General features: G+C 45.5%; 1 protein-coding gene across 3 annotated transcripts; it reads left to right on the top strand.

Moving 5' to 3' along the window:
- The first annotated feature begins 10000 nt into the window (after positions 1–10000).
- Positions 10001–21238, top strand: CDKN1A (cyclin dependent kinase inhibitor 1A). Of its 3 annotated transcripts, none has more exons than XM_035122493.3 (3): positions 10001–10058; positions 17681–18094; positions 19060–21238. In XM_035122493.3, exons 2-3 carry the CDS (start codon positions 17689–17691, stop codon positions 19107–19109), a joined length of 456 nt encoding a protein of 151 aa, XP_034978384.1. In that variant the 5' UTR covers positions 10001–10058; positions 17681–17688; the 3' UTR covers positions 19110–21238. The 3 variants fall into 3 exon arrangements, with proteins under 3 accessions (XP_034978384.1, XP_088530280.1, XP_034978383.1); XM_088674154.1 differs by lacking the exon at positions 10001–10058 and adding an exon at positions 11429–11656; XM_035122492.3 differs by lacking the exon at positions 10001–10058 and adding an exon at positions 12988–16196.
- Positions 21239–22952: the final 1714 nt, after the last annotated feature.

Genomic DNA, 22952 nt, shown 5'->3' with positions numbered 1-22952 from the left:
GCAGCCTGTAGGAATTGGGAACAATAGTTTCAAAATCTTTTTTTAAAATGTATTTTATATGCCTCTTCAATCTGTTGCTATAGTACAGCCTGGCCCCATTCATCAGGTGGTTCTAGGAATGACTTGGTTTTCTTTTAGGTTTGCTCTTTAATGCAGGCAGTACTGAATAAAATCAAATGTACTCTTATTCCCTAGTGGTAAATGTGGAAAAGGAGAAGTTTCTGCCTGTTTACAAGCACCTCCTTCTGACCTCGTAAATCCATTTTCGATTCCCAGCAAGCTGTAGTTACTCTCTGTGGTTACAGAATTGTTGACAGAAGCATTTTTAACTATAACTATGTTTATATATATATATATATCACACACACAGTCACATGTTAAATCAGAACTGGAGTCTGTTTTAAATGTAATGCTTAACTTGTGAGAAGAACATGCAGTTTCTTATGGTGCTTATTTCTGGTTTAAACTGGCTTCCTTTGCCTACATGAGCAGGATTGGAATACAGTAGCACCTTGGGTTACAAACACTTCGGGTTACAGACTCTGCTAGCCTGAAAGTAGTACCGGAAGACAGCCAGCGTGGTGTAGTGGTTAAGAGCGGTAGACTCATAATCTGGGGAACCGGGTTTGCGTCTCCGCTCCTCCACATGCAGCTGCTAGTCACATGCACCTTGGGCTAGTCACACTTCTTTGAATCCTGATGCATTGTCTCTTCCATCTGTGGCTGTTAATACTTGCTTGCCTTGTTGAAGGGAATCTTGCCTATGAAGGCTGTGCTGGCCCTGAAATCACACACGACCAAGTGCCACATAGTCCAAGGTGAAATCCGGTTGCCCACCGTGTTCTGACAACAATTCTTAGTGTTGATGCTTCCCAGAGGCACCTAGCTGATTGAAAAACAGGATGCTGGACTCGGTGAACCCAGCAGGACTCTTACTAAAAATTCATCCAAAGCTTCCCTCAGTCCCAATACATCCTGTTTGGTCTAAAAACTTGCAGCTTTGTTGCTTTTTTTTTTTAATTGACCCAGAGCTGTCATTTTTTGCCAAAGGGCAAAAGGAATATGTTCAGACATGTTTGACTGAATCCTCCTCTCCCAATGAATCTTCTTTTCCTCTGGTGCAGAACCGCCCTCCAGGACCATCTTCTTGCTGAGTTTAGGATTACTCATCTTATACAGTCACTGTAATGAAAAACAAAAAAAACAGGCATGGCAAGTAGGGTTCCAGGTTGACTGGTTTGCCAGCTGATCTCCACCTTCATCACAGGAGGCGTGTCTGCATGAAAGATGAGCAATTAGTACCCAGAATTGGCCTTCATATTCAGGTAGGCACTTGACATTTGCTGCTACTCACTTGTTTCCTTGGATTGTGCTTTATTGGCTTCTCCGAATGGTTCACTTTGTGGTGTTGTTGCTTTTCTTGGACTTGGCATCCCACTTTGAGCTAGGCTGCCCTGATGGGGGAGGACAAGGCTCCTGCAGTTTTAATGGTTGTGTAGAAGAGGGAATTTCAGCGGCTAAACTATGCCTCTTCTACACAACAGTTAAAGCTGCAGAGGCCTTTTTTCCCATTGTCATATGGCCACCCAACTCTGAGCGTTCATTTGGATGGAAAGATAGACAGCAAACCTAACACACAGTTGAGAAAAAAACCAGTTGTTTAAATCAGGTATCAGTTACATGGCTCTTTCAGTGATAGCGTTCAGAGAGAGCACAGTATTGACAATGTCACAGTCTGGTCGTTTTAAACAACTCAAAGTGTAACGAAATGAAAACAAGAGACAGAGCCAAAGTCAGTTTTGGCTCAGTTGCTTCCATTCAGGTATGCATTGTATTATTGTATATTGTAGGCACATTTTGTGACATATATACTTACAGTGCTAAAAGCGTAATGTGACATCATCTTGAAGGTCAGAGAGAGCTTAACTCCCTTGACTTTTTTGACTGCAGAATGGTGTCAGCAAGTAGGGCTACACCGCCATAATAAATGCGCTGGTGTAACCCTGTTGGTATGCCAGCATGAAGTCCTTCATTTTTAAGATCTCCAAGGCTCCTGACAGCTGAAATCGAAGTATAGGATTGAGCTGAAACTGAAGCATAAGATTGAGCTGTCAGTGTGGTCCTGAAAGTTCTTGAGCCAGAGATCTCTCTAGGCCAGGGAGAGCAAATCCATGACCCTCCTAGATGTTGTTGAACTCCAACTCCCATCAGCCCCAGCCAGCATGGCCAATAGACACAGATAATGGCAAATGTAGTCTAGCAACCTGGAGGCTACAGTTTCCCTCTCCCTGCTCTATGCATGAGTCGGGCCAAGCCTTTTTAACAACCTGGTCAAGGGTGGAGAGCTGTTGTGTAAGGTCTGCTTCCGATTGCTACAAAAGATTTGCAAAGTATTTGGCAGAATGAATCCACAAAGTTTCTGCCTCTGCCTCTTTGAGATTGCTATGTTCCCTCTGAGATGTTGGAATGTCCGTTTAATCTAACCTTGCATAAGGGTTTGACTGCAGATCTCCACATCCGATCTGTTCTTGCAGAAGGCTGCCTTTTAAATCCCATGCTAATCTCTCCAGTGAGTAAATTTACACAAGCCCAATCAAACAAATAATCTGAAGTCGAGAAGAACCAAACTTTATGGACTGTCGTCACACAAATACTGTTTCTAGCTTCTGTGGTGGCCAGGACTGAAATACGACATTTAGGATTTTTCTTTTCTTTTCCTCCTTACTAATATTAGGAGTTTAATATTTGGTTATCTAAGGCAGGGGACCAGCTGAGACATTTTGCTGCCTATGGTAGAGTAGCAAATGTCCTCCCTTCCCAAATTAAGGGGTAAAGTCATAGTACCCAAGACTCTTAAACTTATTTTGGCACCTGCAAGGCATAATCCCACAACTACTTACCCCACCCTGCCCACAAACCCTCCAAGTGTCCCTATTTTCCAGGGATGTCCTTGATTTAGAGAAGCTGTCCCAGTTTCTGATTTGATCCCAGAATGTCCCACTTCTCCTTAGGATGTCCCTATTGGAGAAATGTTGGAGGGTATGGAGTTATCCAACCCCTGAGCCATATGAAGGCAGTCCTGTATAGGGAAGGTTTTTTTTAAAAAAAAAAAGTTTAATGTTTTATTATGTTTTTATATATGTTGGAAGCTGCCCAGAGTGGCTGGGGCAATCCAGCAAGATGTGTAGATAGTAAACTTATCATTATGGAATAAGACGTCCCTATTTTCATCAGAGAAATGTTGGAGCGTATGCCCGCCTGCAAAAACAACAACTGGGAATGGTCCTGTGAATGGGCAAACTCACTTGAAGGGATGGAGGCTGAAGGAGTGACCTGCAGATGAGTATGTGAGAAACTGCAGTTTGAAATGATAGAGCAGAAAGCAAGAGGAGAGTTTATCATTGGAATTAGCCAGAGTAGGGTGTGCAGCCTTGAGAAAGCTTCATAGATTGATATTTAGGGTGCTGCTGTCTGCTGAAGAAATGTCTTGGTGTGCTTTTTTCCTGCTGTGTTCTATTTGTGGATTTGTCAATAAAGCCACCACTGTACTCATCCAAAAGTAAGGTAAAAGGTAGAGGTAAAGGACCCCTGGACAGTTAAGTCCAGTCAAAGGTGACTATGGGGTTGCGGCACTCATTTCGCTTTCAGGCCGAGCAAGCTGGTGTTTGCCCACAGACAGCTTTCCAGGTCATGTGGCCGGCATGACTAAACCGCTTCTGGTGCAACGAAACACAGTGATGGAAACCAGAGCACAAGGAAACACTGTTTACCTTCCCACTGCAGTGGTACCTATTTATCTACTTACACTGGCGTGCTTTTGAACTGCTAGGTTGGCAAAAGCTGGGACAGAGCAACAGGAGCTCACCCCATCGCGGGGATTCGAACCACTGACCTTCTGATCAGCAAGCCCAAGAGGCTCAGCAGTTTATGCCGTGCTATCCTAGGACTTCCCCCTCTTGGGGAAATGGATATAAACACACTCTTTTGCATTGTCATTATGGTAGATTATTTGTATGCCATTTTTCCATGGCAACATTGCTCAAAGCAGTTTACAACTTCCAAAATTTCACTCGTATAATTCGCTAATTATAACAGAGTTTAAATAGTCATAGAACAACAGGCGAGAGACACCGCATATTAATAGCCAATAAAATTAACCAGTCACCAGATAACTCATAACAGTTCAACGAGAAAAATAAAAAAAATGCTCACAGTGAGACCTTTATGACCGGGACATGGCAAACAGGGTCTAAAAACATGGACGTGAACTGTTTGAATAGTATGAAAGGCTCCCAAACTACCAGACACTTAGTTACGCAGCTGCTTGTGACTCGGCAGAGCTACAAACAATCCATGCTGCCCACAACATGTGAAAGAGAAGACAAAAAGGAGGCCTTGGTGCTGCCCCAAGAAAGAACTCCAGGATGAGGAAAGGATAACTTCTCAACACCTTATAACAATAACCCCATCCTGCAATTTGTAGTGACTTTTTTGGCTGTCTTGTAGATAGGCTTAGCATGCCTCTTACATGTAACAATGCCTCTTTTGTATTCAGATTAAATTCTCAGCAGGGAGGAGAAAGTGACTGGGAATACCCCCCCCAAAAAAAAACACCCCCAGCTCATTTATAGCCCAACAAATAATTGACTAGGAAATGGCCCTGGGCTCTAAGCTAGAGGAAGCATGCCTTGATTCCTTATCTGTGAGCAACAGGTCTTTTCTACCTCTGAATGTACATTTTAAGATTGCTTTAAGAGGGACAAGTAGGCAATACACACAGCAGACAAGGGCTTCTTTTCACCACAGGGCGATCTATGAACCTCCGGAGGTGTTTAAGATTGTTCAAGGTGTGGAGAAAATGGGTAGAGAGGAGTTTTTTCTCCCTCTCCCATAACAAAAGAGCTTGCAGACATTCAAGGAAGCTGAATGCTGGAAGATTCAGGACAGACAAAAGAAAGTGTTTATTCACACAGCCCATAATTAAAGGATGGAATTTGCTCCCACAAGATGTAGTCAGGGCCACCAATTTGGACACCATTAAAGAAGGATTAGACAAATTGATGGAAGATAATAAATCTATCCATGGCCCACAAGCCACAAATGCTACATTCTGCCTCCACTGTTGGAGGCAATATGCGTAAACATTGGTTGCCTGGAATAACAAATGGGATGAATTGCTGTGCAGGGCCAGCCCAACCACCAGGTGGCACAAGGCAACTGCCTCAGGCAGCAGACACTGAAGGGCAGTCATTCCCTTTGGTTGGAGATTCAACAGCTAGGCTAGTGGGCATCTATATGTGGAATGGGGGGCGGGGACACACACAATATCTTGTCCTTTGGCCGGCCTTATTTGAGTGACTGTCAGGCATAACTCTGTTGCTGGATAGAAAGAGGTATTTTGCTGGGCCCACTGTGAGAGCTTCTCCCTTCTTGAATTATTTGCCTGCCTTCAAATGCCGTGTGTTACCATACATACACACATAATTTTATTTGTACGCCATGCCAAGGCAGATTACAACCTAAAAAACCAAGCATAGCATCACAGCAACATAACAAAAGGAGTCATAAATAAAACATAATAAATAAACAAACAATATAATAAATAAACAATAAATAAAACATTTAAAAGTACACAAGCAGACTGAACTATTTCCACATAAATCACAATATTTAAAATAAAGAAACAAAGGGGAAGAAAAATTAAAAACAGCAACAACAAAAGACCCCAGCCCAAGAGTCTTCAGCAACCTCAGCTTCTGCAGCTGGAGTCAGTCAGGGCCCTGTCCTTCAAGGCTGGGTGGAAAAAGGCTTGCAGGGCAGGGAGCAAGTCTTCCAGGACTCACAGACAAGAGGGGTGGGGGGCCTGCCTCTCAGTTTAAGAACCAGAGCTCTAGAGATACAGTCACCATGGAGCAGTTGGGAGTAAGAGGATATGTGAGCAGTGGGCAGATCTGGCTCAGATGGCCTAGTTTTTCAAAACAGCATGTCTCCCACATTCTGGCACACAATGAGTCCTAGGCATGTGATAATATTTTTTTTTTAAAAAAAGTAAAAACAGGACAGCATCTGCTATTGTTCTACACGTAAGAGTTTTGACTTTGTTGGTAGCATTCAAATGGTGTGTAGTAGTAGTAGTAGTAATAATAATAATAATAATAATAATAGTAATATCATTAATATCCCTTGTTGCTAGCTTGTAGTAGCAAGAGTTCCTGGCATGAAATTAACACTTTCCCATGCCCTCTACTCTAATTTATTTTAAAGCGTAATTTCTCTGCTCTGTTTAGCAGAGTGAGAGGGCACTGACTGGGCACAATAAGGGAACTCTATTCCACAGGGCCCAGTGCCAAGGGGAGGTCCTACAGCAGCAGCACCAAAAAGGAGCCAGTCACGGAGTGGAGTTTGAGCAGTTATTAAATGCAAAGGATGCAGAGATTTAATTAGTCTTAAAGCCTCATTCTTTGTACCCATGCAATCTATGCATGTTACGATGCTGGGTTTGGAATTTTAACTTGCCCATTAAAAACCGACTGAGTCAAATCAAAAACTTAAATGCAAAGGAGAAATAATGGGGACACTTCACAGGCATGAAATGTTCTAAGGAGAATAGTTCCTGCTAGGTTTTATTCCACAGCATGCAGTATCTATGGGCAGGGTTCAATGTCGCACTATGATGAACGTTTTGTCTGCATGAGCATTTCAACTTGCCACATGGAAAATCCCCCTCCCCTCTCCTCCCCTCTCTCCACCCCCACATCCCAACCACCACATCCTGTTCTGGGGATTCACGTCCTAACACATCCATCCCAATTCATGAGGTGGGGGGGTAGACATGAAGGGGGAAGTAAGCCGGGAAAGCATTGCTGTCCAAGTGGAAGTGCTTGCACAGGACTTCCACTGATGAGGCTTGTTAGCTGCATCCTGCCATAATTGTTATAAGATGGTAATAGCCAACTTCAATCTGACCACAAGTCTCTCTTCATCGACACAGCCTGGACATTAATAGAATTAGCACCTGGCCAAACCCTTGTGCCTCAAGAAAATCTGCACAGCAGGCAGAAATGCTACATCTTAACGGAATTGCAATGATAGAGGATACTGCATCTGTTGAATTTCTACCTGTCAGTCACCCAGCTGTTAAACACACAGGGGCTGTGCCGCCAACAAATGTGAGAACGCCAGGAGCTGTTCCATCGACCCACAAATACGCACACACAGGCTCAGGTATGGTAAATCGAACCCTTAATGTGCAGCCCTAATTTCAGCTGATGAGCACAACGGTGCCACAATCAATGCAACTCCAGTCTAGCCTCTTATCTGGATGTTGTGATCACAGCAGCATATTCTACTTTTGAAACCAGGACTGTTATTAACTCAGAAGAAGGCCACTTCATCAGGATGCAGCCTCCTTAGTATAACATGCCCAAACATGTTCCTTGTTAAGAGCACTTCGCTCTGAAAGCTGCTTATCCAGGCACTTTTACTATGAACGTTCGCTTTTTATCCCTGGAAGCCAATTTTCGAAATCTGGCTACCAGCTGATTTAACTGATTTTCCTCGTATTCTGAAATAGAAGATAATGGGGTTCTTTAGCCATGAACCAATGTTGCATTAGGTATGGAAAAAGCAGTCTAGATAATAGTTCTGCTGCTTACTTCATCCCAATCCACAGTGGAGAATAAAGGAGTCCTACACAGTTACAAATTCTGCCCCCACTCCAATATTGTCTGTCTTTCAAAAAAAAAATTATAACGCAGAGGCTGCTAGACAAAAAGTAATTAGCATAACCTTGTGCCGTACTTTGCAGAAGGCTGTCTTCTGTTTGAAGGCATCCTCCTAAGTCTATTTTAAAGATAAAGAGCAGTTAAGAAGGGTCAGCAACCATGATGTTTGTTAGCAGCTGGACAGCAGACTGAGCAGTCTTTCAACAAGTGTCCTTTCCATCAGTGCATGGTAGCAGTGAGGAAAGCTATGCCTGGTAGATTTCTGCCTGTTACACAGCTGATAATGGTGCAGAAGCCCAGCTCCAAAAGGTGGCAACCTACTAAGTAGACAGCTAAGACTTTTGAAGCAGGTGGCTAACAATGTTGCCTAGCAATGCCCTGCCATGTTAAATATTGATATATGGAGGGGGCGGGGAACAGATGCATGGTTCCCTTTGTTAAAGGTCCTGATTTGGTTCCAGAAAGGGTGGTAGCAACCTTAGAGTTGTAGCTCAACAGCCCTGAAGTGGAGCATCTTCACACATCACTAAAAGTTCATATGACCAAGGTGTAATTTGTGAATGATTATCTCAATACTTTGCAGTATTATGAAGTTAAAAGAAAAGTCCAGTAAGAATTATGAAATAAAATAAACAAAAACAAGAGAACAAAACAGTACCTTACGAAAAGAATCAAGGGTCACAGCCTTGTATCAAATAAAGTACATTCTCCAGACAATTAGATGTTGCAACAAAAATTGACCCGATACAGAAAGACTATAAAACAAATGCTACAAATACCAAATGATTGGGACTCGCCATCCTCATCATTGGCCTATCATGGCAGGTGTGAGTGACTTTAATGGATTTGAATTCAGGAAACCAGATTTTAACTTGGTTTGAGGGTATTGCCATATGTCCCCTTTTTCTAGGACGCGTCCTCTTTTTCATGGGTAGTGTCGTCATAGCGATCCATAGTTAAAAGTAGAAGTCGGCAAAAGTGTCCTCTTTTTTGCTCTTCAAAATATGGCAACCCTTGGTAGGCCCAGTGTGACACCGGGTTCACATTCCAACTCAGTGAAGGTCACTGGGTGACCTTAGGCCTGTCATTTTCTCTCAGCCCAACCTTCCTCACATGGTTGTTGTGGGGGATAAAATGGAGGCAGCAGGTGGTGCATTGATGTACATATGTTGCCATGGTTTCCTTTGAGACAAGACAGGATATAAACCTAATAAGCAACTAAGTAAAGCTCCTGCAACAATTTGGCGATGCACAAAGAGAAAAGTGGGCGGGTCCACAGTTGCCTTTCAGCCTTCATGCCACTTTGGGGACACCTAGGAATAGAGCTGTTCCACTTCCAGCTGAAGCTAATCTCAAGGCCTCTACCCACGAGTAGCTTGTGTGCAGGACAGAAAGAGGGAACTTTGAAGCAACAGCTAATTATTTTATTTTTAATTTTTGCTTTATTTTTTATTTAACAACAGGAAATTATAAAAGAACACCAAACTGCGGAGAATTCTCCTCCCCCCCCCCGCAAGGAAAAATCTGGAATAAAGTGGGAAGGGGGCTACAGGCCGGCACTTTGGTGCTGATGACGCCATGCAGGGGAGAACCTGGAGATAGAATGAGGCGAACAGCAATAGCTGGGCACACCTGCTTCAGATTAAACAGCTCTTAATGCGCCAGGAGGGAGGAGGGAGGAAAGGTGTGTGAGTTAGTTGGTTGGCCGGCTGGTTAGTTGGTTGGCTGGCTGGTTAGTTGGTTCCCCGGCCAGTTGGTTGGTTAGTTCGTTGGCTGCCAGCCTGCCAGCCTGTCTAAGGAGTGCAGAAATTTTATTTGCAGAAATTTTCAAGGCATGTCTAAAAATACTTTTGAGTGCTTTTCCACACAGGACACGGCAATCTGTGTTAATACCGGGCAGGGAAAACGTACAAAGAGTCGCTTAAGAAACAAAGCGCAACCGAGCCGGCACTCTTCCCGGTGTTTTGCATCAGCGTCAGAGGAGACACGGTCGGTTTACATCTTGCAGCATCTTGTACAAAGAGTCGCGCCGCGGCTCTTTATGCTCGTAGACGTAAATGCCGGCGTACCTTTGCGGAAGAATTTGTCGGCGGCGCGATTCCTTTTCGGGCGTGTGTGCAAGCGAGGACCCAGGCAGTCAACAACGGAGACCAGGAAGGAGGTGCTCTGGAAATTCCTCGGAGGCGGGGAGGAGAGGCGCGAGGCCCCGCCCCTTCACGAGAGGGGGCGGGGTCTTGGAAAGGCTTTATGTAGTCCTGCCGGGAGCTGCTACGCTCAGAGCTACCGAGAGCAGAGGGCGCCTCCGAGCGAAGGAAGGCAGCGAAAGAGAGAGAGGTGAGCGCTGCTTTCTCCCGTCTGGGAGCCGGAGGGTCTTGGGCAGCTCTCAATGCTGGGTAGGGGGAGGGCGGCATTGTAACGTGCATGGAAAATATTTAAGGTATCGAAAACAGGAACATTTACCCGTGATTGTGATGGAGAACCTGCGTCGACATCTCCCACCCTAGCCACATTTCGGAGGTGGCAGCCCCCTCGCTTCCTCCCTCGATGTCATTCGACCTCCGCTCCGCCTGGGATTTTTCCCTTTCATCCTCATTTGCGGAGGTCAGCTATGCTGCGAAGGGAGAGAGCGCATCCCGGCTTCTGACTCCCTGCTCACCCCCATCCACCTTGTGTAACGTCGAAGATCTCGTATTTTGTCTCCGGGTGGGGAAATATTAGTGGACCAGCCCTGACCCCGTCGGTGGGTGGGGGAAATCTCTTTCGCTCCCCACCCTTCTTTCGTTTCCCAGAGTCCAGGAGACGTCGCCTTCCCTCTTCATCCCTTGAGCCACCTGTTCTTTCCATCTCTAGCCACTCCCTTAGACAGCCTGGAGAGTTTCGGCGTGGCTTTTCGCCTTCACCACCTCGGAATTCTCCCACCTGCTCACGAGAGGAGATGGCAAAGGAACCCTTAAAATGGGTTCGGTCGGTTTTGGGGTACGAGCACCTCCCCGAAGTGCGCGATGGCGGTGCTGTCCATCGCAGTCGGAGGAGCCTGGCGACTCCTCCGCTCGCTATCCAAACACAACGGCATTGTTTGTTCAGATTTGCGTGTTGCTTATGTATGTCATCCTGTTCCTGAAGACTCGGGGGCTATAACCTGAGGGAGGGGAGAGGGGCAGTGATGCGCGCTCACTTGCGCGTAACCTGCACAGACCATGCACACCGAAACAAAAAACGTCTCGGGTAGGTGCCCGTGCTACGCCTACCAACTAGTCAGTTGTTGACAGATGAGCAGACTGACGCTCCCCAAAAGAAGCGCGGAGCGGCCAGTCCGGGGGTGAGGAAGCTGAGCGTTGTTTTGCTGGATGACGAGTTACTTTGTCTGTGCGCCTTTGCAGGGAGGTGCCTGTGTTTGTCTGAGTCAGGTAGCGGCTGGAGAGCTGTCGGGGCAGAAGTCTCGGGCCCCGCTCAGCGCAAGGAGCAAGAGGGCCTTCCAAAGCAACCTTTGGAAGCGAGGGTGAACATTTGGAGAGGGCGCGGGGTGGGGCAGAGAGAAGGGGGAAGAGGACCATTAAAGGATCTGGACTTTATCGCACCGCTTGGGTAATGGCGATGCCCCACGTAGCCCGAGCCCTTTGCGAAGGGTTGCGGGCTCTTCCTGCGCCTTGCGAGAGGGGGCGCTGTCGAGACGGGAGCCGGACGGTGACTTTGCACGGCCAGGAGAGCCTGCCGGGGCATGTCCCGGCTTGCAGGAGGCGGCGACTACCGCTCGGCTTTGGTGGGGGGTGGGGGGGGGAAGAGAGGTAGTCAGGCGGCGGCTGTGACTCAGTGGCCGCCACTCGCTCGCTCCCCGCCGGGGCTGATGTAAGAGGGCCAGGCCAAGCCCTCGAGTGTTCCCGGGGCGCTTCCGAGGCAGCCGCCCGGCGGGACTGCCTTTCCTGCAGCAAGGGGTAAAAAAAAGAGGAGGCTGCGGGTTTTCGCTTCGCTCCCGGAGCTTGAAGACAGGAAGAGGCGAGGGGGGGGGGGAGGAGAAGCCCCGCCTGTGTGGAACTTGAAAGACGCGCACGAGCTGATTTTTGACTCCCCGCCCAGCCCGCCGCGATGTTCTGTTCTCTCGGGCCGGGAACTCCTTGTTCCCAAGCCGAGTTTTATTTTTGTGCTTGTTGTGCTCACAGGAGCGTCACTCAGCCCCATTACGCCGCTTTGAAAGAGGCGCGCGCAAACCCAACGCTGCGCTGCAGGAGGAGGAAGCGGCTGGAAAGAGACCTCGGTGGGGAGGAGGAAAAGAACAACAACAAAACCCCCACATCTTCCTCCACCCCCCCTAAAAAAAAAGGAGGAGCAGTTCTTTCGTTTACGGGGCTTGAGCAGCCGAAGCCCGCTTTTGCGAACTGCTGTGTGTTCCCAGCCACATTTTCCCTCCTAAAAAGGCGCCCCCCCAAACAGCTTCTTGGGGTGGGATTTCCGCCCCCCTCGCCTTTTTGAGCCCAACTCCCCAACCATGAGCTTTTGCCAACTGCTGCTGTTCTCACCCCCCTTTTTCCTTTTTTTTTTTTGGGTGGGTGGAAGGAAGCGCCTTGAAACCGGCCCCCAATCCGCCGGATGCTTGTTGGAGGGGGCGGCGAGGCGGGGCCGTAGTAAGTTTTCTCGGGGCCGTGTTTGTTTCCCTGCCTGTGGCAGTCAGAACTAGGTCTGTGTGGCAAGCGCGATTTCGCAACTTCCCTCCCTCCCCCACAGCGCGGCACGTGACGCAGCTGCTGTGGTGCCAGATGACGTAATCCCGGGGCGAGCGCCGCGAGCGTCTCGCACACCTCCCGGGCTCCTCCTATTACGATAAGCAAGTCCTGTTTGCTTTGCTCCAGCCTTGGGGGCCGAAGGAGCCGGGCTCCCTGAGCTCGCCCTGTGCCCGGCAGGCGCAGCAGCTGATCGCCAGCGAGACAGGCCACCAAGCGGTCGGGATTGTTTTGCAACTGCGAGAGACGCTCCTCTGAACTACGCGCAGGGTTTTTAAGCTACTGTTTCAACAACAGTGGTGACCTACATTGTGATTGGCTGGCTCTTAACCGGCAACCACCGAAGCATGTTTGCAGGATAAATAGGAAATACTATAATGATGCGCTGTGTTTAGTAAGGTGGCCGACTTATGCGCAAGCCCCTCTGAAAGAGAGTGTGTATTGTCTGCAGAAGGTCCCTGGTTCTGTTCCTGGCACCTCCACCTACGGCCGGGGAAGGACTGCTGTCTGAAAAGCTGCTGTCAGAAAGTAGATACACTGAGTTGGGTGGGCTAAATATGGGCCTTCAGCAGCTGTGTGGTAGGCAGTGATTTTGTAGCTGCAGCCTCCATCCCAAATGCAGAATCGAGCAAAATGCTTTGTTCCTGCAGCTGTCTTAAGGAAGAGCCTGTGCAATGGCAACAGAGCTGTGATCTCAAGTAAGAAGTGAATAAGAAAGATATTTGAAAATTAACACCCAGGGCTGACTTTCAGGACCTTGGGGTACAGTTGCTGCAAGAAAAGCATTTTAAAACGTTGGATTGTATGAGTTGATTTCTAGCCTGTAGCTGACTCTATATGTATGTATGTATGTGTGCATGAACCAGTGTGCATAGCATTCAATTTGACAACCCACTGGGGTTTTTATTAGAGACGTGGTAGCACTTTCCCGTGATGCGAGTGAATTGTTTGCCTGCCTGCAATCCAATGTTTTTAAGACTGGAAAAGGGGACACTGTCCCCTCAATAGAGGATTGTTTAAACAAGCTATGTGAATTCATAGAATTGGCAAAAATGACAGCAGCCGTTAGACTTCAGTCGAATCAACAACTTAAGAAGGAATGGAATTGCTTAGAAGAATATATGACAAAACATCGTTCCAAAACAAATTTATTGATATGCATGCACTAACTTTGTAAAGGTGTGAAAAAACTATTGTAAGATGGTTTTGAGAGCCAAAGTAACCAATATATATAGCACAATGACTAGTTCAATATATATCAAAGGATGTCGAGCTGTGGTGGAGGGAAGTCACAATAGAATGAGATAGACACAGAATGGAAAACGGGAATTTTATCCGTGTATATTCTGTATACCTAGCATATATTCCATGTTATAATAATTAAATGAAATAAAGATTTAAAGCTCAATGCGTTGAAGGCTGCTGCCTTGGCTCTTCTCTCTCACCAAGAGGAAGAAGCAGTTCAGAACTTGCATGGCACCAACCTTTGCAGGGTGAGCAGCTGAGGGAACTACCGTAGAGGTGCCTTGTGAGCACTCTGCTCCAGTGGCCTGAAGTGGCAACTTGACAAGATATCAAGTTGAGGCCTGCCCTCGGCAGCCACGCTACCTGCCAGGACTTGTTCTGGTATGCCTAAACCTCTCAATGATGTCATTCAGCATAGCTGTTTATAAAGAGAGCATGAAGGCTGCTGCTATTTTTAACCTCTTTGCCTCTTCCCAAGCCTGAACACTGGAGGAAAGGCAGTCTTGCAAACACATTGGCCAGTGTAGGTGGTGGTGGTGGTGGTCTGGAAATGTACTCTCTACAAAACACAGTCCACTTAAGCATCTTGGTAACCCAAACCTTATAAACCCAAATGTGTGTATGGGCAGTAAGCCTTAGAGGTCACTTCACACAAGACACTTAAATTGATCTACAGTGTGATGTCAAGGTGGGTCATTACAGTATTTGGCTGCATTCTGTCTCTCACTAATGCCATTCAGCACTAGAGAAAATGTGTAACAATGGTGTGGGAGGACCTTGTATTGATGGAAACTCTCTCTCTCTTGCTGGCCTTGAGATCAGCTTTGTCTGCAATATGGATGGATGAAAGGGGGCAGGGCAAAAGTCAAAATGCTAAGATTATGTGGGCCAAAGGCATCAGATTTGATGAAGCCATGCACCCAAACTTAACTGTACAAATCGTGTGTGTGTGTGTTGAATCCTGAACAGTCCGTGATGCCCAAGTCCATTAGCAGCTGGTGACTTAACATTTTATTGTAAATTGTAGCTAGTTCTACACTGCATACACACAGCAGGTGGCGTTTGGCCACATTCAGTGCTAAAAGTACATGAACAGTGCAATCTTTCATGCACGTTAACATGAAAGTCACACTGCATTCAGTGCAGCTTGCTCCCCAACTTTTCAAGGCTGGAGATCTAAAACAATTCTTGGCAACAAAAAGCACCCATTTCACAGAACTGGTAATGCTCAGAAACCTCTCCCAAACAGGCAAAACATCTACACCCTCCCTCCCGAAATAAAGCACAGAAAAAAGGAGGCAACTTCCCCAACCCCATTCAATTAAAAAAAACATTTTAGAGTGGGGGGGGGCTTGGGTTTGAAGGTGCTGTAGTGCCCAGGTGCCATGTTGAGGACTGCTATATACTGTACTGGACTCAAGGTCTTGCTGTGCTGCCATGTGCTTTTTAAAATAGGTACTTGGACATCCTAGGACTGTACCAACACAACTGTGGGTGTATTTTCTATATAAAGATTGGGTTCTGACTCTGTCCTTCTGAATCATCCAGATTTGGTCAAATGTGGGCCATTCCTTTAGGGTGCTCCTAGGCTCCTTTATTAGGTCTCATATCAGTACAGTGTTACCTTGGTTTACAAACTTAATCCATTCCAGAAATCCATTCTTAAACCAAAGCGTTCTTAAACCAAGGTGTGCTTTCCCATAGCAGTGGGGGACTCAATTTAAAAATGGAACACACACAACATGTTCTGCTTCCAAGGCAACGTTCACAAACCAAAACACCTACTTCTGGGTTTGCAGCATTCTTTCATCCAAGTTCATAAACTATGCTGTTCCTAAACCAAGGTACCACTGTATTTAAAAACATAACTAACGACCAACACAATCAAGATTCTGTACAGAAACTATCATTTGGAATGGGTGGGTACAAACTGACAGAACAGACACTTTTATGCAACGCAGTTCACTTGCATCTAATTGTCTGGAGGGGATCAATAAATAGTGGAAAGATCTGATGTGGAAGATTCTGCTTCACATTAGGCCAACCATAAAACAGCAAGTGCTATGCAATATGCAAAGGGCTGTGTCTGGAAAACATGGGACTGCCTCCTTGAGTGTGTTCAATGTGCCCAATGATAACTGCTGTGGCAATGCTTTCCTAATTTAACAAGAGTTGTCTGATGGATGACTGCATGGAAATAATTATGTGGGAGAAAGGGAGTACTAAAAATGGAACACAGCCAACTGGATCTTGGCTTGCAAACCCTTTTTAATCTCCAGGGAGCTCCATTACATGTAGCTATTGGGTAGCGTTCTTCTTGGTTGAAGGCTGCTGTTCAAAGGGTGGGGATGATGAGGCTTGTGTGTACAGTGCAAAGAGCACCTTTCTTGGTGACGTTGGCAGTTACTCAGAGGAATCCTTAGCAGTTTCAAACGTCATCTGAATGATCTCCTGGCAGAGAATTTCCCTACAGATTCCATCCCTAGTTTTATGTTGCTCAGTTCTTTCAAAGGTAAGGACTGTTTAAATCGTTGGGCCCAACTTGTTGGTTTATATAGTCAATTTATATGCTACTTCTTAATGTTAACTGAGTCTGAACAAACTGCGTAAGTCTGACGAAACTGCGGGAGGCACTGGAAGACAGGAGTGCCTGACGTGCTCTAGTCCATGAGGTCACGAAGAGTCGGACACGACTAAACAACAATGTCAACTGAAATCTCCCAACAGAAAGGAATCAAATACAATACAAATTCCTTATTCAAAATTAAACAATATTCCTAATCACCACCACCATCATAATTCTTCATTTGGAGTTTTGTAACCAAATATATATAGGGACGCAGGTGGTACTGTGGGTTAAACCACAGAGCCTAGGGCTTGCTGATCAGAAGGTCGGCGGTTCGAATCCCCGCAACGGGGTGAGCTCCCGTTGCTCGGTCCCAGCTCCTGCCAACCTAGCAGTTCAAAAGCACGTCAAAATGCAAGTAGATAAATAGGTACCGCTACAGCGGGAAGGTAAACGGCGTTTCCGTGTGCTGCTCTGGTTCACCAGAAGTGGCTTTGTCATGCTGGCCACATGACCTGGAAGCTGTATGCCGGCTCCCTCGGCAAATAATGCGAGATGAGCGCCGCAACCCCAGAGTCGGTCACGACTGGACTTAATGGTCAGGGGTCCCTTTACCTTTAACCAAATATATATCTAAACAATGTACATAAGTAAAGTGACCTATTTAACAGTTAAAAATTCATAACTGTTACCAAAAAAGCATGATACAGCCATGGCTTCAGCCCTGGAGGTGCACTTTATTGTCCCTCAAGACAACTGATACCATCAATAACAGTCACCTATACATTCACTCTACACAGGCATTATTCTAAGCACTCGACCACCACATACACAATCACACAGCAATCGCCTTGTATGCACCACTTCACTCAGTCCACTCAATTCTCACTTCAATAAAAATTGCCGTGTCCATTTATAGATGTACTGCATTTTCCACAAGTAAATCTGTGCTCGAAGCAGTTTATGGAGAATATAGTAACACAGTAACAGTACATAATGAGACATATACTTGCTGAAACAGAACACTAAAAATGAATAACAATTAACAGTTAACATGTGTAAACATTATGCTGTTGAGTTCTTTTGATTAGGCCTTGCTGCTGGTCTTGCTGCCATTAGGAGGTGTGGTTGGTCAGTAATTTGGGACAGGGTCTCTTCTGTATTGGAACCAAGCTACAGCATTTCCTCCCCTGGAGGCTCGTCTTGCTTCCACCTTGAAGGCCTTTCATTGTGCTGTCAATGCTGATATTTTTGCCAAGCTTTTGACCTAGTAAAATTAGCTTTGCCCATGGTACTTTAAAAAAAATGATCAATTTATTTTACTTGCTGAAACAACTGTATTGATTTATAAGTTTTATTGTTAATTTATAATTGTTAAAGGTGGTCTGTTGTAACTTAACCTTAAAACGTGTCGCTTGTATTTCTCCTAGCTGGAAACATGCCTCTGTCTAAGAGCAACCTCCTTCGGTCTCCCTGCAGCAGGAAGCTCTGCAGAAACCTCTTTGGACCAGTCGATCACGACCAGCTTCAAAAGGACTTCCAGTCTTTGATGAAGGCCCAGCTGGAGGAGGCTCGGCAGAAATGGAACTTTGACTTTGAATCGGAAACCCCACTTGAAGGGGACTATAAATGGGAAAAGGTCTCTCATCGAAACAGGATGCCTTCTCAAGATCTGCTGAGCCCCACAAAGGAAAACAGTTGTGAAAAGGCTTGTGAAAAGGGCTTGAGCTCCCCAGTGCTTCTCAAGATGCACACAAAGACAGACAGGCCAATGCAAGTGGACTTTGAGGCTCGCAAGTCTGGCTCCCCGAGGTCTTCCAAGCGAAAGCAGACAACTATCAAAGGTAAGGAGCTGCCAGTTTTGTTTGTCTTCTGTGTTTACATTTGCAGAGAGGAGGGTAGAATTAATGGCCATAGCTGCCCTGGACGTGGATTTCACTTTTGTGAAATTGCATTTGTTTCAAATTCACCAGTTGAATTCTGAACCTGAGCTCAAAATTGGAATTTGATATTGGGAATTTTGCTTGTCTTGTTGTCGGTTTAAGAGGAAGTCTTCTTATCCCACCCCCCCCGGCGCCTTAACAAAATAAAATACTATATTTTAAATCACCCCTCCATCCTGAAGGTTCCCAGGATGCGGTCGAACAATTAAAATAAAATTGAACACATAGCTATAGAAGTTTAAACCAAATAGTCACATTTAGTAACAATCACTTAAAACTTCAGTAGCACAGAATCCAGCAGAATGCAACCAGTAGTCATATTGATGGTCTTCAGCTGACAAGTGAAAAACCAATAACAGGACATGGAAATATCTACTAGGAGGGAATTCCACAGCCAAGCTGCCATGATTGAGAGCGTTGCACCAACCAAACAAAGCACCATTGTTGACAAGATCACCAGCACGGTCTGTCCTGCAAATCTTAAACCAGGCTTCCTCAACCTCTGCCCTCCAGATGTTTTGAGACTACAATTCCCATCATCCCTGACCACTGGTCCTGCTAGCTAGGGATCATGGGAGTTGCAGGCTAAAAACATCTGGAGGGCCGAGGTTGAGGAAGCCTGTCTTAAACCATGGGCTGGCAAGGCACTCCTTCATGTATATGGCTGTCAAGTTGTGAAGTGGGACCTTGAAGTAAGCCCCCTTGAATACCAGTTACGGTTGTGTTGGGAACTCCAGGATCTTGGCTGGTGATTGCCTTGCATTCTCTGAGCAGACTGCCCTTGGGCATGAATGGATATCTCCCAGGCACTCACACTGACACTCCCTTGGCTGGCATGTTCAATTTGTCCTTTTGCTCTTTTCCAGACTTCTACAGCTCCAAGCGGAGAACTGTCCCCTGCAAGTCAGACCCATGATAACTACACTGCAAGCAAAATGCATCCACGCAGTCTCTGGGCTAAAGGAGCTGACCTGCCTTCACCGCTATTAGCTGGAATGGCCAACTTGGACACGACACTCAGTGCAGGCAGCAGACTTGACTGTTTGAAGGAGCAGCTAGTTAGAGTAATGACTTCTGCTCTGAGGCTCTTACTTTACATAAAAAACTATGTAGCGGACTAGTGTAACACTTCAGAAGGATGTAGAATTATTTTCCTTATTTATGATGGCACTGGAGCTTTATGTGCAATGGAATATATTGTAAAGCCTTATCCTAAAATAGACTTAAGTTGCTGGGGGAGATGCTTAAGCATGCTGGCAAGAGGGAAGGATCAGTGCAAGTACTGCTTGTGGCTGAGACCTTTCATACACCTGTCTCAGGTATGAGTCACTTTGCAGGTGCAAGGTCTGAAGGGTTGTATTTTCCTAGGTCTGTGATCTTGCTCTGTGTGTGTGTGTGTGTGATGCTTTTTGTCCTGCTAGGTTTAAAGGAATATGGTGAGGGGGAAGAAAAAAAGACTTCCAATCCAGAAAGCTAATCCATTCATTTTTACAAAGATGAAGATCTTCCTATTGTGGGCAGTAGTATCACAAATCAGTACCATTACTGTTGCAGGAAGGATTCCATTATCAGACAATACTGAATAGTGTGTGAGCACTGTAACTTCCTTTCCCCCTCCTTAAACTATCGAATAATGCTGTTGACTCAAATCATGCAAATAACACTAGCCTTAGGGGGGAAATGTAGCCAGTGGGAACCAGATGTTTGAGCTCAGAAATATTACTCTACTTCTACCATGCAGCCTGCAGGCACATATTGCCAGCATAGCGACTCATCCATCCTTCGACAGCATACAACCTTTGGTATGGTACTAATTGGTGAGAATATTGTGGGATTTGAGTTCCCAGTGAGTGCTAGCGAGGCTTGATAAGACATGCCCGCGGAGTTTCCATCTCCTCTGGAAACATGGATCACTTGTGACATCTCTCTCTAGCATGAAATAACGATAAAGGATTTAACTTGTGTTGCTTTCCATGCTTTCTGCAGCTACCTGTGCTCTTGGCTAGCTTTCCTTTACCCTTTTAAAATTGGAAAGTAAATTGCTTAAAGCTTAAGCACATCTACTTGGTGTGAGACAATTAAACTCACAGCTGTTCCTGTCTGAATTTGGGACCGATACTTCAGTCATTACTGGCATCTTATTGCCAAAAGCACCACCTGTTAAAATTGGGTGCAGTGTTTAACACTGGAATCTGAAATGTAGCCTTTTGCCATGTGCATGTCAAATCTGACTTTCATGTGAATCATCACTACGTTCCAAGTCAAATCTAACTTTGCCTTTCTTGTTCTATCCCTTTGCAACGGGTTCTTTACCGCTGTGCTGCTGGAATAGCACCCGCTGCTGAAATCTTGAATCTTTCATCGCGGTGTGCTTTTCGGGAGCTCTTGCTTTATTCCAGAGGCTGGAGCTGGGTTGGAACACTTGGAACTCCTGAGGATCGCATTTTAGTTAAACGGAGGGTGTGCCCAATTAACTGCATCTGCTTTGCAAGAGCGGTGGGGAAGTCCCTACAGCCGTGGGAAAGGATTAATGCCAGCACATTACTGACGGGTACAATTTTGCCTTTGACAGACAACGCAGGAGCATATTCGTGCTTTGTTCGGCACCTTCATCTTTTTTCCTCCAAGAAAAAGTTGGGTGGGGGGAGATGTCAAGCACTTGGCCTAGTGGGTTGTTTGTTGTTATAGGCCTGGAATGGAGAGAGGGGGGAAATGTAGCAGCTGAAATTGGGAGTACTATCAGCCATACTGTATTAGACTAGTTACAAACAACAACTGTGGCTTGTGAGCAAGATGTTGGAAGAAGACCCATCTTACCCAGAAGCACAGCTTCAGGCACTTCCTTAAGATAGTATGTTTGCCTGTGGATTTCTGACATTTTTAGAGTTGCCATGGAAAGGCCTAGCCACTTCGGACCACTGCACTTCTACAATTCAGGGTATTGCGTAATACTAGGACTCTCGGCACTAATCCATTTGTTTGTGAATATAATGCTGCTGAACTGACTAAGTATAGACCTTAAAATAAAAGCTGCATCATAATGGAGCAACACTTTTGTCTGATTTAATTTCATGTGGGATTGATCAAGCTTGAATTTTCTGGGTGGTGAGGACTCTTGGGGATTGGTTAGTTTTTTTAATGGAGATAAGAGACAAATGGAAAGACACTATTCCTCCTACCAGTAGTGTGGGACAAAACCATGGGCAAAGGGCTGCCATACCGCCATCAGGAAACACAGCAGAGGATGCCATAGGTGGTAGAGATCAAATTTGATTGCCAAATACATGCCGTGACTGTTAAACCATAGTGGGGAGCATGCATTGTCTATCAAATAGGAGCTGGAGAACTTAGTGGCATTACTATGCCAGCTGTCAGTCAGTCTCTTCTTTCCATCCTTGGATTCTTGCATGCTGAAACATCATGGTAATAGTATTTACACTCTAATGGTTGAATTGTTGCAGTACATTATAGAATATCCACAGGCATTCTAATTTCAAAGACTGAAAACCATGTTTGCAAAAACACATTAAGTTCATGGAATGGAAAGTTTGGGTGGGGAAGGCCATCATAGGCCTAGGAACTTAAAGTACGGGCAAAATGATAAGGAAGTTAAAACAGATGCTAGGGCTTACAGGAAAGTAAAAGACCAAGAGTCAGATACAATGGTAAAAGTGTTTGATGGGCAGGCTCTGAATAGGGAGCAGGCTGAAAAAATGGGACCCTTAAAGAACAGAAGGTGGAGAGTAAGGAAAGGGGCGAGTTTAAAGAAAAGCCCATACAGTTTTATAGATTCAGATATTCTTTCCCAGTACCGCACATTTGAAATCACCTGCCTGGCAGGCTGTGGGAAATAAGAGTGCAAATAGGTACAGTGGCTCTCCCCTACCAATCTTTCTGAAATTTGGCAGAATGTATCCCCTTAGAAAGGGTCACCATGGCTGCTATTTGCATTCCATTCTGGGCAGTCTTAATTTACTCTGGAAGGCCTCTTTTGCCTGAAAATTTCATTCACTTAGGTGAAAAGGGGAAAAGGTTATAGTTTTTATATTTAAAAGGAGTAAAACAGAGCTTTGGATTTAACAGTTCCGAACTGGACCTGAATTACAAATTGGAATGATACAGTACAGATCCAAAAGAGACTGGGTTGCTTCCAAACACTACAAATGAAAGACCAAATTTTGCGGTGGCTGCACACTTGGTTTGTATTCTAGGTAGCCACAATAATCTTGCTAACACAATCACATTTCTATTTGCAAATTGTTCCATGAACAATTTTTACGACAGGCTGACCTTTGAGCTTGTTCCACATTTGTGAAATGGCTCAATGTAGGCAATACTATTGGTCTCTCATTCAACAGCAAAACACTTTATATTCCTGGAAATATGGCCTCTCCCAAGTAAAAGTGAAAACCAACTGTGTTTTGTGCAGCAAATTTTTATTTTGCATTAAATGTCTCAAGGCAATATCTTTCACAGAGATCTGTAGGACAAACCGTTAAAATAACATGAGTGGCTGTAGCATGCTATTCTTGCTGAGCCCACAACAGAAAGATGAGTTGAGCAAGGAGGAAAGTGACAGGACAAATGTCTCCGTTATGCTGGTGAAATCAGCCACCTTCTCCCTCCTTTGGTGGTGCTAACTTCCGCCTGCAAAATAAAGGAACCATCTCATTTAAGAGGAGGTGTCCTGCTCTTTGCAGTGAGTGAGAACCCTGTAGATGCTGGCGAATGGTAAGTGCTTTTTATGGTCTGGCTAGTG

Source organism: Zootoca vivipara, chromosome 7, assembly GCF_965207765.1.
Source record: "Zootoca vivipara chromosome 7, rZooViv2.hap1.1, whole genome shotgun sequence".
Classification (NCBI taxonomy): domain Eukaryota; kingdom Metazoa; phylum Chordata; class Lepidosauria; order Squamata; family Lacertidae; genus Zootoca; species Zootoca vivipara.
The sequence above is the reverse complement of the archived record's forward strand: the minus strand, read 5'-3'. Positions and strand labels throughout refer to the sequence as shown.